The sequence below is a fragment of the Strongyloides ratti genome, scaffold srae_chrx_scaffold0000003, assembly GCF_001040885.1.
Source record: "Strongyloides ratti genome assembly S_ratti_ED321, scaffold srae_chrx_scaffold0000003".
NCBI lineage: Eukaryota > Metazoa > Nematoda > Chromadorea > Rhabditida > Strongyloididae > Strongyloides > Strongyloides ratti.
The window spans coordinates 732,266-745,911 of record NW_020171511.1 but is presented as its reverse complement, the minus strand read 5'-3'; the positions used below and the strand labels follow the sequence as shown (position 1 = coordinate 745,911).

Sequence of the window (13,646 nt, the reverse complement as noted above, 5' to 3'; positions counted from 1 at the left end):
ATGAAAAATTTTTTTTTTATTTATTTATAAATAGTTATTCATTATATCATTCATTGAATAAACAATGATATTACTAACTTTCTTCGAACAAATCTACTATTACAATTTCTTGTGTTGCCAAAATAACATAAAAAATTTTTTTATTTTTCTTTTCCTTACATATTCAATATCCAATGTTATTAAATATTTTGTTTGTTTTCAAAATATGAAACATTATTAACCATGTTATGATAGTATATTTTAATGGGTTTACTTTATAAATAGAAGCTAATTTAGTTATAAGACATTTTGTGAAGTAGTTAATTTTATTCAAATACTATCAATTTGTGAAGTTACTTGAAAATTCTTAACAAGTCTCATCTTATATATAAAATATCATATTATTATTTTATTTTCCTTTAATTTTATTTATCCTTATAATTCATTTTACTTAAAGATATGATTAAAATTTTATTTTAATGATTAATATGATTAGTTAGATGAATACTTTAATGCTAAGATGTTATCTATATATAAATTTATATGCCATATTTTTATCAATTTGTCTATCAAATCATTGTATAAAAAGTTTTAAAAACATTCTTTTTTTTATTATTACTTTTCTTTTTTATAAATTCAATAAGCTTTTTTTTAAAATAAATTTTATAAAAACTTCTTAAAATATTATTAAATTTTTTTTTCTTATTAAATTAAATTTTATTATATAGATGGAAGCATTCCTTATTATTAAAAAAAAAATTTTTTTAGTTGGAGGGCAATTATAAATCATCAAAAAAGAAGTAAATAATTTTGTCTTTAATTATTTTTATTATTCCATCAGTGTTAAGTAAAAATTTCTTACAAAATGTTTGAGTTAGTAAATTAAAAATAGTGAATATTTTTATGTATAACAGAAATAAAATATACTTCAAATTTTTATTTAAATAAATTTATCTTTCTTTATAATTAATTATTTTTATATTTTCAATATATTTTGTTATATAATTTATAATACTAAATAAAATATTCTAAAAATTTTTATTATTTAGTTAGAATATATATCTATATATATATTTTTATAATTATTTCTTCTTGAATTTTTAATAAATAATAAAAATTGTGCCCTTTTTCTACTTTTATATATAGTGCATTATGTATGAGATAAGTCATTTATCATACTCAACACTTTTGTTATCATTGGATTGTTCTTTATAAGCCACTTTTTATATTATAATATTTGCCAAAATTTTATTTTATACGCCACATTTATTTATAAAATAGATAAAATTATTCTTTATAACTTTATTTTATAGTTGTATATTATTTGAGTAAAATATAAAAATAATACTTTTTATAATAATGGATGATACAACATCTTCTTCTGATGTTGATGTTGGAGAAATACAGTCTTCATTTGGTAATTATAATAATACTTCTACAATGTAATTTTTTTTTTAATTTATTATTTATAATATTTATTTTATTAATTTTTTTAGATCATTTCCTGATAAATTAGCTAGACTTGAAGCTGATCTTAAATTAGCATATGAATTAATAAAAGAAAAAGATTTAAAATGTAAACATTTAGAGGAGTTGCAAAAAAAAGTTGATTCAGAAGTACAAGAGTTAACAGAACAATTATTTCAGGTATAAATTTTTATTATAATATTTTATTTTTATATAAAAAATTTAATTATAGGAAGCTTATAGAATGGTTAATGATGCTGAGGAACAAAGACATAAAGCTGAAATATTATTGGAACAGTCACAATTAAAAGTAACAACATTAAGTAATGAAGTTGATGCATTGAAATCAATTATAAAATCATTACAAGAAAATAAAACATCAAAACTTATACAAAGACAAAAAAATTTATTTATGTCAACATCAACAAGTTCACCATCTTTATCATCAATTAATGCTGCTGAAAATGATCATTCTCATGTTATTCATATAATAGATCCAACCTATCATAGAGAATTTATTCAATGGAAAAATCAAGGAATGATTATAGATGAAAAATGTCAATTTTTAAAAACTATTATAAATGAAGATATTAATCCATGTTTATTTTTTGAAAATCCAGAAATATCAACAAAAATTTATAAAGCAATTGTGGCAAATACAATAGATATTGAATTAGTATTCGATGACAATGAAATAATAAGGTAATTTAACATTTTTTTTTGTTTTTTATAAATTATTATTAATATATTTAAGACAATGTGCTTTCTTAAAAGTTCAATTACCTTGCCCATTCAGAATTCGTCTTAGTCCAGAGGAAGACTGGAAATTTATATCTGTACTAGCAAGAAATCGTGTCGCAGCTGTTTGTGATTTTTTTACATATTTACGTTACTTAATTCATGGAATTGTCAAAACTAATATTTCATCTAGTTACAAAGAAATTATACATTTAAGAAAAAATATGATGATGGCTCGGTTAGGTTTACAATTTGAATCACAAATTATGAATAATTCAAATAAAAATTCACGTGAAAATAATAAAGAATTTAATGTTTCATACGTCTAACTGGTTATTTTATAGTGACAATTTATTTTTTATATGAAAAAATTTATTTAATGTATATAAATAATGTGCGATAAATACATACTTAAGATATAATTTATAATATATATTATTTGATAGATTTAATATAAAAATATTATTTGGTTAAATATAATGTTGTTATTTTTTTTGCTACAAAATTTAATTTAAAACGTATACATAACATTTAACCAGATTTTTTGACAATTGGTCTAGTATAAATTACTCTCGTATGTCCTAATAATCCTGTTCTTGGATGTGTTGCTGTTCTCATCTCAATAATTTGTTCAAGATATGTTTCATCATGACGAATGAATGTTCTTCTTAACTAGAAATAAAAAAAAGTAGATCAATTAAAAAAAATATTTTTTTTTATATTTTAATTTCTTACATCAACAACAGGAAGATCCCGAGCAAATGATATACGTCCAATGTCTTTTAATGTTAATACTAACTTATTTGGTTCCAATTTTCCTGTTTCATATGTTGTAAATCCATTATTTCCTGTTGTCATTAATGTGACATTTCCATTTTTATCTACTGTCATAAAACCATACTCATCATGAAAATGATCTTTTGTTGTATGAGACCATGCTCTAGCACTAGAAAAATATAGAAAAAAAATATATAAATAAAAAGAAAAAAACATACGTAAAATTTAAAAATTGAACTTTTCCAGATTTAGCAGTTGGTGCTTCATTAAGATGTATCTCTTCACCAAAAGCCATTGTTGGAACAGATGGCCAACTAATTTTACCAGAATATTCAGATCTCCATGTTCCCATTAACCAATTTAATTTTTGATTATCTTCTGATATAATACATAATCCAATATTAAAAAATGATAATAATAAAATAAATATATAAAAATGAGACATTTTAATAAAAATATGTTCGATTAAATATATAATTTAAAATAAATAAAAGGTGGAATATTTAGTAAAAGTATTTCAGAAAGTTTTCTTTCTTTTCTATTAATTGTCTTTTTACATATAGTTGATATATCAGTCATCCCAACCACAAAAGGATATAATATTATGTATAACGAATTGACCATTATAATAATGTTGTTTAAATTAAAATAATATAAAGATAGACACTTCAAAATATAAAAATAATTCTATTAACTACTATCATTATCCTTTATTATTATCTTTTCTGTAATAACAAATTGAATTTTATGATTAACATTCTTGTACTTTTCAGTATCTTTTTAACTATATAATATTAATTTTCTTAATTTACTTGTTTCCTTTATTAATATAATTTTAAAAAAATGATAAAAACAAATTAATTCATAAAATCTGTGCTTTTTATTTCAAGTTTTATTAATTTTATAAAACTAGATAATTACATTAAAAAACCTTTAATTAAAATAATACAAAAAAATTTTTTTTATTTATTCTAATTATAAAAATAAATAAAAAAAATTTAATTAACAAATATTTTTTTCTTCTTATAATCATTATCTTTACATTCTAATCATATTATATTAATTTCTTTAAATGGTTTATATAAATTTCAGTATAAAGAAAATAAAATATTTTAAAACTATTTTAGTTTTAGATAATCAAATATTTAAGAATTAAAATCTAAAAATTACTTAATATGTTATTATCATGTTAAATGTAGTTTATTTATTTATATCATGATATATTGAGAAAATCATTTTTATTTAATATAAGTAAAGTTTGATAGGAACATTTTGTGTAAAAGTTTAAAATACTACATATTAAATAGAGAAGATTATAAATTGTTTATAATAAAATTTTAAAAATATCGATATTATAAATGTTACTATTTCTTTAAAAAAAATAATTTGCAATTTTCAAAATGTAAAAAAAATTAAAAATAAAAAGTACTTTTTAGATTGAAAAAAATCACTTTTTAAAATTTTATCTTATCAAATGATTGTCTTTTTCATCAAAGTAAAAATATTTACATTTCTTAATGTGCATTTTTTAATGATATAATATTAACATAAAATGATATTTCATTTAACTAACACATTCTTTATTTATTACCAAGAGAAAATTGAAAACTTTTAGATTTTCTAAATAATAAAAACCATTTTTCAATAAAAAAAATTAATAAAAATATTCTTCAAATGAGAACAAGAATAAAAACAAATATTCATAAAATTAACACGTTTATATTTAACAAAAATTTTGTTTTCTTCAAAAATAAAATAAATAGATTTTTTTTTTAAAACTATTTAATAACACTCTTACTACTGAACTTTTTAGTTGAAAAATACTTTATAAAAAAATAAAAAATTTTTGAGAAAGTACTAAAATGTTTTGAAAAAAACAATTTTTTTACAAGTTTATATTAAATTTTGCCTTTATTTTTCTTTTTTTTTTTCAATGAACTGTTGTACAAAAGTTATGCAATTTTTTAAAAGATAGATTAACTTATCGTATTATAATAATTTTATGTATATTTATGTTTTTTAACATTATTTTTAAGAATTATAAATATAAAAATTTATAAATTTTTTTAATCGCTACAACTTTACATTATAATTATCATTTTAAATAATATTACATTAAGTGTTATTAAATTTTTATTCATTGATATTTTATTCTTTTAATTTTTTATAATTATCTATTAGTATTATTTTATAAATTGCATTTTAACTTAAAAAAAAAAATTTTATTCTTAGTACAATAAATTTTTAATATCTATTTTTAATGCCTTTCTAATATTATGTTTACTTTACATATTAATTAAATACTTCAATTGTAATGTTATAACTAATCAAACTACAATTTAAATATGAAAGTACATTATTCAAAAAAAAGCAATTAAAATTTAAATAAAATCATTTCATTGGGTTAAAAATAACTTTTAACATATAATAGAATATTTACCACTCAAAAAGGTTAATGTCTGAAAAAAAGTGTGTTAAAAGCAAATTTTTTCCTTCATTAATTCTTATTCCCTCAATTAATTTAAATATCATTATTCTCAGTAATAGTAATTACTTTTTAGATTCAACAAATTTTTTCTCACATCATTATTTGATTTCAAATATATATACATATAACTTTTTTTATCACCCTTTATTTACTTTTTTTATCCTTTTATTAATATATAGATAATTATTTGAAAAATAAATATTAATCACTATCTACCGAATGTAAGCTATTTTATTAAAAAAAAAATAATAATTTTTTTAATTCATTTTATAAGTTTATTTTTAATCTTTACCTGTTGAATAGTATAACTTTCTTTAAAATAATGTAAATATATAAAAATTAATAGAATTATATGTCTATTACATAACACTAATCTCATGATCATTTTAAAAAATATTTCAAATAATATCAAATTATTTTAATATGATTGAAATATAATAATACATATATTAAAATAACAATATCTTACCAGTTTATCTTTTTTTAACAATTTTTTTTTAAACTTTATAGTTATACAATTTTTTTAATTCATTGTCATTTACAATTTTTTTTTGTTTATAATTTTTTTTTTCTTATTTTTGAATCAAATTTATATTACAAATTATAATTTTCTCATTGATATAAGCTTTATTGGTTATTCATTTGTCGTCAAATAAAGCTGTTATTTTTAAACTTTAATCTTTATTGATAAAAAGCATACTGACATATGTTCAAATTAATCTTTCTAACTAAATTTTTTTTTTAAATTTTTTATTTATTATATTTTAAAAAAATTATATTTTTTAATAATCTAAAATATTATAAAATATATACATTAATTTTCATGACATAAACAAAAATTCATTTAAAATGATAAAAAAGATTTATAAAAAAAAAACACCTGACATAGCATTTGTTATAAGAAATAATATCACTGCTAAGAACATCACTCTATGTTGTATCATTATTTGTAGATCTTGTTTTCATTAGTCTTTTCAAATTCTACTGTTTTTTTTTCTCATTATCTTTTAGAAAAGATTAAATATTTTGAAATAAAATTATGAATGAAGAGAAAAAAATGTCATATTTTAATCTTCCTGGTCTACCGGATGAAATTCTTAATATTATTTTTCAAAGATGTACTTTTATGGACATATCATCTATAATGAAAACATGTAAAAGATTCAAAAATATAATTGATAAAAATAGATATACACTACCAAAAGCATCTCTTAAACATTTTCAAATTGAACATAGAATTATTTTTAATAATAATATTATAAAAGATGAATATATGGTTGTTGTAAGATATGTTGCTGTTGGAGTTAATAAAAATAAATATTTTTCAAAAACATTTAATAAAGTAAGAATATTAATTAAATTTATGTAAATTTATTTTTAGATTAATTGTAAAGAATCAGAAATTGCTCTTTTTATTAATTCATGTTCTTGGGAAGATGTTGAAAATGTTCACATAATTTTAATGAAAAAATCAAATATATTAAATTTAATAACTTCAAGACTTATTAACTTTCAAAAACATAAAATAAAAACATTATATCTTCATATTGAAGGTATTGAAATGCGTAATAGCTTAAATAATTTTCTTCTTTCTTTACGTAATGTAAGAGATATTTTTATTAATAAATTATGTCTACGCAATGAAAATGGTGGCTTTCAAGGAAAAATTAATATATCAAATTTAAGAAGAATTGAAATTTTGGAATGTTGTTGTACTAAATATTGTAATGAAAATCTTGCATTACCATTATACCATCAAAATAAAGGTGGTTTTAATATGTTTTTAAATGTTAATGAATCAGACTTTAAAATTAAACTTATTGATGCTGCTGTTAATGAGTATATAAATACAAATGAAAATGATTACAAGAAAGATGTTATTGCTATTACTGATTTAAATCCACTAATCTTTCATCAAATTGATAGAATTATGTCAGAAAATGGTCTCAAATATGAACCTAATTTTGAAGAACAAGCTACAAATTGTACCTTTGTACATCTTTTTATTGCAAAAAATGACAGTGAATTTTTTAATGTTATTGAAGATTCCAAAAAACCTTATTTAATCGTATCAATTGTTGCAATTTATAGAAAAAGTAAAAATTATTGTAGCATTTGGAATAGATTAATTTAATATTTTAAAAATTGTAATAATAATAATAACAATAGTAACAATCATATATTTGATAAAATATATTAATTATTTATAAAATGCTTGTGTGATTTTTTTTTTCATGCAAATATTTATTTTCCAAAATTTCTTTTTTTTTTTTTGAGAAAATAATACATTTATTATTTAAAAAGTTTTTTTTTTATAGCTATCATTTTTATCTAAAAAAATGTAAATATATATAATTTAAAATAGTAATTTTTAATATTTTTTAAATATATATATAAACTGTAAATAAAATTTTTCTAATATATCAATATTATTAAATAATATATTGGAATAGAGAATAATTATTAAATAACTTTACCATAATTGAACTACTATACATTTTCTTTATATAATGATAATTTATGAGAAAAGATTTTAGTAATATTTAAGTATAAAATTTCCTAATCTCTTTTCTTTATATTTTCCATTTGTTTTCTTTTAAACCTTAACAACTTTTTGTCAAACTTTGTATTGTTTTAGATGAATGTAGATTAAATATCTTACTCCATCATTGCAACTCCCTTTTATGCTTTCAATTTTCAAATGCTTTCTCTTTTATTTTCACGTACTTTTATAATTTTAGTAGTAGTATTTTAAATAAATATTTTTATATATTCATAAGTTATATTTTATCATTTAAAACCTAATTTTCTAAATCTTATAAATTTATATTTTATCCTTATTATTATTAAATCTATTATATAATCTAATGGCTGATAATATGCCATTTAGATTATATCTTAATGTTAAAATTATATTATTCCCGTAAAAAGAGGAAAAGATAAAGTTTTAATATAAAATATAATTTTTGTTTTAAAGATATATCTTTTTCAAATTTGTTATGTTAAATAAATACTCACTATAATTATTGTTTTTATAAACAATGAACCTCTTCTTGGGACATTTAGTTAAAATTATAAAAACAGTCACTCATATTTATTTATATTTTTCTATTGCAACAATTTTTTTCCTTTATTTTTTCTTTTCTCCTTATCTTTTAAATGAGAAGATGAATATTTTATCTTTAAATATAAAATAGACAAACTTTTATTTAAATATACTTAAAAATTTTGTATTATATGATAATAAATTATTGAATAAAAAATTATAATATATTATATTTTATTGAAATCATTAATATTACATTATTATAAATATATATATACAGTTATTATTAATTTATTTTTATTCAAAATTTATTTATATTTCCTTTTTTAATAAATTTTTTTTTCTTAAATTTAATATTTATTTATTGTGTTTTTTATTTAAAATATTGTATATATGTTAAATATAATAAATATATTTTTTTTAGAATATAAGAAAAAATTAAATTTTTAACAATAAATATTGCATTACTAATCAAAAAATATTATGTTTTACTTTTAAAATGATACTGTTGAGAAGATAATTAAAATAAAAATACATTTTTTAAGAATTTGACAAATAGATTATAAAAATTAATTAAAATGAAAATATTAATAAAATATTCTTATCTTATTATACATTCTATTGCTTTTATAATAACTTCAACAAAAAATTTTGAATCACAATTGTATGAAGATTTACTTTATGACTATAATAAAATACCAAGACCTGTTAAAAATAGTTCTGATATACTTTTAGTACATGTTGGAGCATCACTTATAAGAATTATTGATGTTGATGAAAAGAATCAGATATTAACAACAAATCTTTGGCTGGAAATGGTAAATAAATCTTTTTATCTTTTTAAATATCTTTTTTTTTATAGAATTGGATAGATGCTAAATTACAATGGGATCCTAATAAATATGGTGGTATTAAAACATTACATATTCCAAGCGATCTTTTATGGACACCAGATTTAGTACTTTATAATAAGTATGTTATTAAACATTAAAAATATAATATAATATTTTTTAACCAAATTTTTTTTAGTGCTGCTGGAGATCCAGATATAACAATATTTACAGATGCTTTAGTTGCATATGATGGAAGAGTTTTCTGGCATCCACCAGCTATTTATAAATCATTTTGTCCTATTGATGTGACATGGTTTCCATATGACTCACAAAAATGTAATATGAAATTTGGAGCATGGTCTTATACTGGTTTTTATGTTGACTTAAGACAATTACCACGTGAAGAAGTTAGAATATTAAAAGATAAAGATGGTAGTGATATAGAATATTTAGAACGTGGAATGGATTTAAGTTTTTTTTATAAATCAGCTGAATGGGATTTATTATCATTAACATCAGAAAGGCATTCAGTATTATATGCTAGTTGTTGTGGTCCAGAAAAATATGTTGATATAACATATAATTTTGAATTAAGAAGAAAAACATTATTTTTTACTTGTAATCTAATAGTGCCCTGTTTTTTAATATCAATGTTAACAACATTTGTTTTTTATCTACCAGATCACAAAATAACATTTTCAATATCTATTTTAGTAACATTAACTGTTTTTTTTCTTGTTCTTATTGATATAATGCCACCAACATCTTTAGTTATTCCAATGTTTGGTAGATATTTAATAACGACAATGATTCTTGTTGCATTATCAACTGTTGTCTCTGTTATAACTGTCAATTTTAGATTTCGTAGTGGTTCTGCCCATAAAATGTCTCCATGGATTAAAACTATTTTTTTAAAAATATTACCAAAATTAATATTTATATCAAGACCTAAGATAGTTGAAGTAAATGATAAAAAATGTTATGTATTTAAAGGAAAAAAATTTAAGAAAAAAGAAAAATATAAAGAAAGGGAGACAAATTTTAGTGATAATAAAATAATAAAAGAATATCCATTTACATTACCAGAAATATCATTAAGTAATTATGAGTTACCTTCAATTTATAAATTAACTCAAAAAGTAAAAACATCATCTGAAAAGGAGTATGACAATGATGAAGCAATTAAAAAAAGTCACAAAAAAAGAGTTGAAAAAATTATATTTACTAATCTTTTAAAACAAATATGTTTTATTGCTAAACATTTTCAAAATAATGAAGAAGAAGCTGAAATAAGTAATGATTGGACATTTGTAGCAATGGTTCTTGATAGATTATTTTTAATTATTTTTTCAATTTTTAATGTAGCAACATTCCTTATTATTCTTGAGGCACCATCTTTATATGATACAAAAGAATCTTTAAATAATTCTATCCCTAATAAACCATTAGGTCAAGCTAATATATATAGTATGAGTAGTCATAAACTATTTGGGTAATAAAAATTGTTTCTTTTTTTTTAATTATAAAAAAAAATACAATTATAGTAATAAAATAAATATAACTATTTTTATTTACAATGTAATTATCTTTTTTTTTTTTAACAATTACAAATAAATTGATCGTTATTTTTTTTGTATAATAAATTTTATATACTTTTATTTCATTTTTTTTAAGTAAAATAATAAAATTACATTTTAAAAGTATGCTATCTTTACTAAATAAAAGTATAATTTTAAAAAAACACTATCGATTTTCCAAACTAGAAGTGAAAATATGACAATTTTTTTTTTTAATTCTAAGTATTTTTAAAGGGCAATTCTCTTACGTTGTTCCGAATCAATGTAATCCATTTCTTCTCCTGGTTGATAGTGTTTTTGTATATGATCAAAAGCATTTGCTGGTGGATGAAAACCACAGTGTATTTTTTCTTTAAATGTCAATCCAGACTTTTTAAAGAATAAGTAATAAATTGCGTATCCAGGGATGACAAGCATTGAGCATGATGATAATATAAAACCAAAAACTTCTGCCCAAACAGGAAAATTTTCACCAGTAGGATATTTTAATGGATGATACATAACAAGGCAAAATATAAAAAGTAATAATGTAACGAGAGGTGAACAAAATTTCCAAATTATATTCCAAATAATACCTGTTTTAATTCCAATCATTTCATGTAATGCATGGCGAATTTTGTCAGCACCAAAACCCCATGATAAACCAACAACTTCAAAGAATACAACAAATAATAAAGCTATTCCTGATGCACCATATCCATCAACTAATGTTAACCAATATGCTCCACCAAATGAAACCATTGGAATTCCAAGTATAAAAAATCCTAGACATGTAATACCTAATGATATTTTTTTATGTTTTCTTAAAACAGTTGGAAATGCATCTTCTAGAGCAGTAAATAATCCTTCCATCATACAAACTTGACTATCTAAACCTAGTATAACTATCATCAAAAAAAATAAAACAGCCCATACTTGTTTCATAGGTAAATTTGAGGCAACTTCTGGATATGCTTGAAATGCTAAACCAACACCAGGTTTAACAATTTCAGCAATATCTTTATTTGCAATTACTGACATATATCCAAGAATAGAAAATACTACAAATCCAGCTAAAATACTTGTTGAACCATTAATAAAACACATTACAAAAGCATCACGGAAACAATTATGATTAAATTTATTATGAGATCCTAAAGCTATTAAAGCACCAAAACCAACACCATATGAATAAAATACTTGAGTTCCAGCATCTTTCCAAACTGTTGTATCAAGAAGTTTTGTCATATTAGGTGTTAAGTAAAATGAGATACCAGTCATTGCTCCAGGTAATGTTAAACCACGAATAAGTAGTACAAATAATAAAAAGTATGGAAATAGTGCACAGAAGTAGACAAATTTACGTGCTTGTGTTATTCCTTTCCATAAAGCAAAATAAACAATAATCCATGCCAATAACATAAGACCAAATAATTCCCATTGGATACCACCAAATTCAGATATTGAATCAGTTTGTTGAAGAACTCTTCTTTCCCAAAATTGTTCAACAGATGTCTCTGTTTTTAAACTATAATTTGTTAAATTTGAAATAAGTGTTTGAAGTGTTGTACTATTTTCATTTCCTGTAATACATTGTCCATTATTCCTATGTATAAAAAAAAATTATATTAAAATATAAATGTATAAATTTACCACCAATTATTACATGTTTCCCATGGAAAAGTTGAATTAAATGAACTTATCATGTAAAACATTGCCCATGCAACAATGACACAAAAATATGCTATACACATAAAAGCTATTACAACATTTCCAATACCAACACCTTTAAATATTGGACACATATTCCACATTTCCATAGCTCCTCTTTGAAGATACTGTCCAACGGTAACTTCCATAATAAAAATTGGTACAGCACCAAGAACAAAAAATATTCCATATGCAACAAGAAATGATCCACCACCATTTTTAAAACATAAATATGGAAAACGCCAAACATTACCTAAACCAACAGCATATGCTATCATACTCATTAAAAAATCAAATGGTCCAGACCATTGTCCACGTTTAGTATCATCTTTTTCAACCAATTTTATATTATCTGGTGAATCTCTTACAGGAACAAATTTTATTTCAACTTCATCAGAGGATAATTCGTTTTTATTACGCTCATTTTCAAGAGCCATTATAAATAGAAAATATTTTTAATGACTATAAAATAAAATGTAAAAATTTTTTAAATTATTTTAATATATAAAATTACTATGATAAATTATATTTTGTAAAATGAATGAAAACAATAATTTAATGACTTCAAAAAATAAAAAAAAAAACATATTGACATATATTATTTAAAAAAAAAACATTATATTTAATAATTTAAGTCGAGCCAATTCACATAAGTTATAACAAATAATTTTATGTGCATTTAATTTACAAACAAATATAAACCATTGATTAACTATCTTTTAATCACTCAAAATATGAATATTTAAATTTATGACAATTAATAAACACGTATTAATTATCAAAATAATAATAAAAATAAAAATATTCACTATTATTTATTTAAGCTTATCATTATAAAATAATAGAAAAAAAAAATTTTACATCATAGTTAAATATTTTGTTTTGTTGATCTATTTACAAACATATTAATATAAAAAAAAAATATTTTATCATTATAAAAGATGATTTTTACAAAATATATATAAATTAAATTCAACAAATATTTATGTTACAATTAATATATCAACAATTAAAAATTTTCATTTGACTTCCCTTTTAAAAAAGAATAAAGT

The 13,646-nt window shown here is 19.9% G+C and overlaps 5 protein-coding genes across 5 annotated transcripts; 3 read left to right on the top strand and 2 right to left on the bottom strand.

The window, feature by feature from the left end:
* Positions 1 to 1,338: 1,338 nt before the first annotated feature.
* Positions 1,339 to 2,513, top strand: SRAE_X000197100 (GDPGTP exchange factor Sec2p family-containing protein; the record flags this gene model as incomplete). Its single annotated transcript, XM_024654951.1, has 4 exons — positions 1,339 to 1,421; positions 1,476 to 1,626; positions 1,679 to 2,148; positions 2,201 to 2,513. 4 exons carry the CDS (start codon positions 1,339 to 1,341, stop codon positions 2,511 to 2,513), a joined length of 1,017 nt encoding a protein of 338 aa, XP_024499440.1.
* Positions 2,514 to 2,715: 202 nt separating this feature from the next.
* Positions 2,716 to 3,313, bottom strand: SRAE_X000197000 (Si:ch211-105d4.5; the record flags this gene model as incomplete). Its single annotated transcript, XM_024654940.1, has 3 exons — positions 2,716 to 2,856; positions 2,920 to 3,130; positions 3,180 to 3,313. 3 exons carry the CDS (start codon positions 3,311 to 3,313, stop codon positions 2,716 to 2,718), a joined length of 486 nt encoding a protein of 161 aa, XP_024499439.1.
* A 3,175-nt stretch (positions 3,314 to 6,488) lies between these two features.
* SRAE_X000196900 (F-box domain-containing protein) lies at positions 6,489 to 7,583 on the top strand (the record flags this gene model as incomplete). Its single annotated transcript, XM_024654929.1, has 2 exons — positions 6,489 to 6,791; positions 6,831 to 7,583. 2 exons carry the CDS (start codon positions 6,489 to 6,491, stop codon positions 7,581 to 7,583), a joined length of 1,056 nt encoding a protein of 351 aa, XP_024499438.1.
* Positions 7,584 to 9,073: 1,490 nt separating this feature from the next.
* On the top strand, positions 9,074 to 10,824 carry SRAE_X000196800 (Nicotinic acetylcholine receptor family and Neurotransmitter-gated ion-channel transmembrane domain and Neurotransmitter-gated ion-channel family and Neurotransmitter-gated ion-channel ligand-binding domain and Nicotinic acetylcholine-gated receptor, transmembrane domain-containing protein; the record flags this gene model as incomplete). Its single annotated transcript, XM_024654918.1, has 3 exons — positions 9,074 to 9,313; positions 9,358 to 9,467; positions 9,525 to 10,824. The coding sequence occupies 3 exons, from the start codon at positions 9,074 to 9,076 to the stop codon at positions 10,822 to 10,824; spliced, it is 1,650 nt and encodes a 549-aa protein (XP_024499437.1).
* A 309-nt stretch (positions 10,825 to 11,133) lies between these two features.
* SRAE_X000196700 (Sodium-and chloride-dependent creatine transporter 1) lies at positions 11,134 to 13,031 on the bottom strand (the record flags this gene model as incomplete). The annotated part of the gene is made up of 2 exons (XM_024654906.1): positions 11,134 to 12,490; positions 12,538 to 13,031. 2 exons carry the CDS (start codon positions 13,029 to 13,031, stop codon positions 11,134 to 11,136), a joined length of 1,851 nt encoding a protein of 616 aa, XP_024499436.1.
* Between the last annotated feature and the right edge of the window lie 615 nt (positions 13,032 to 13,646).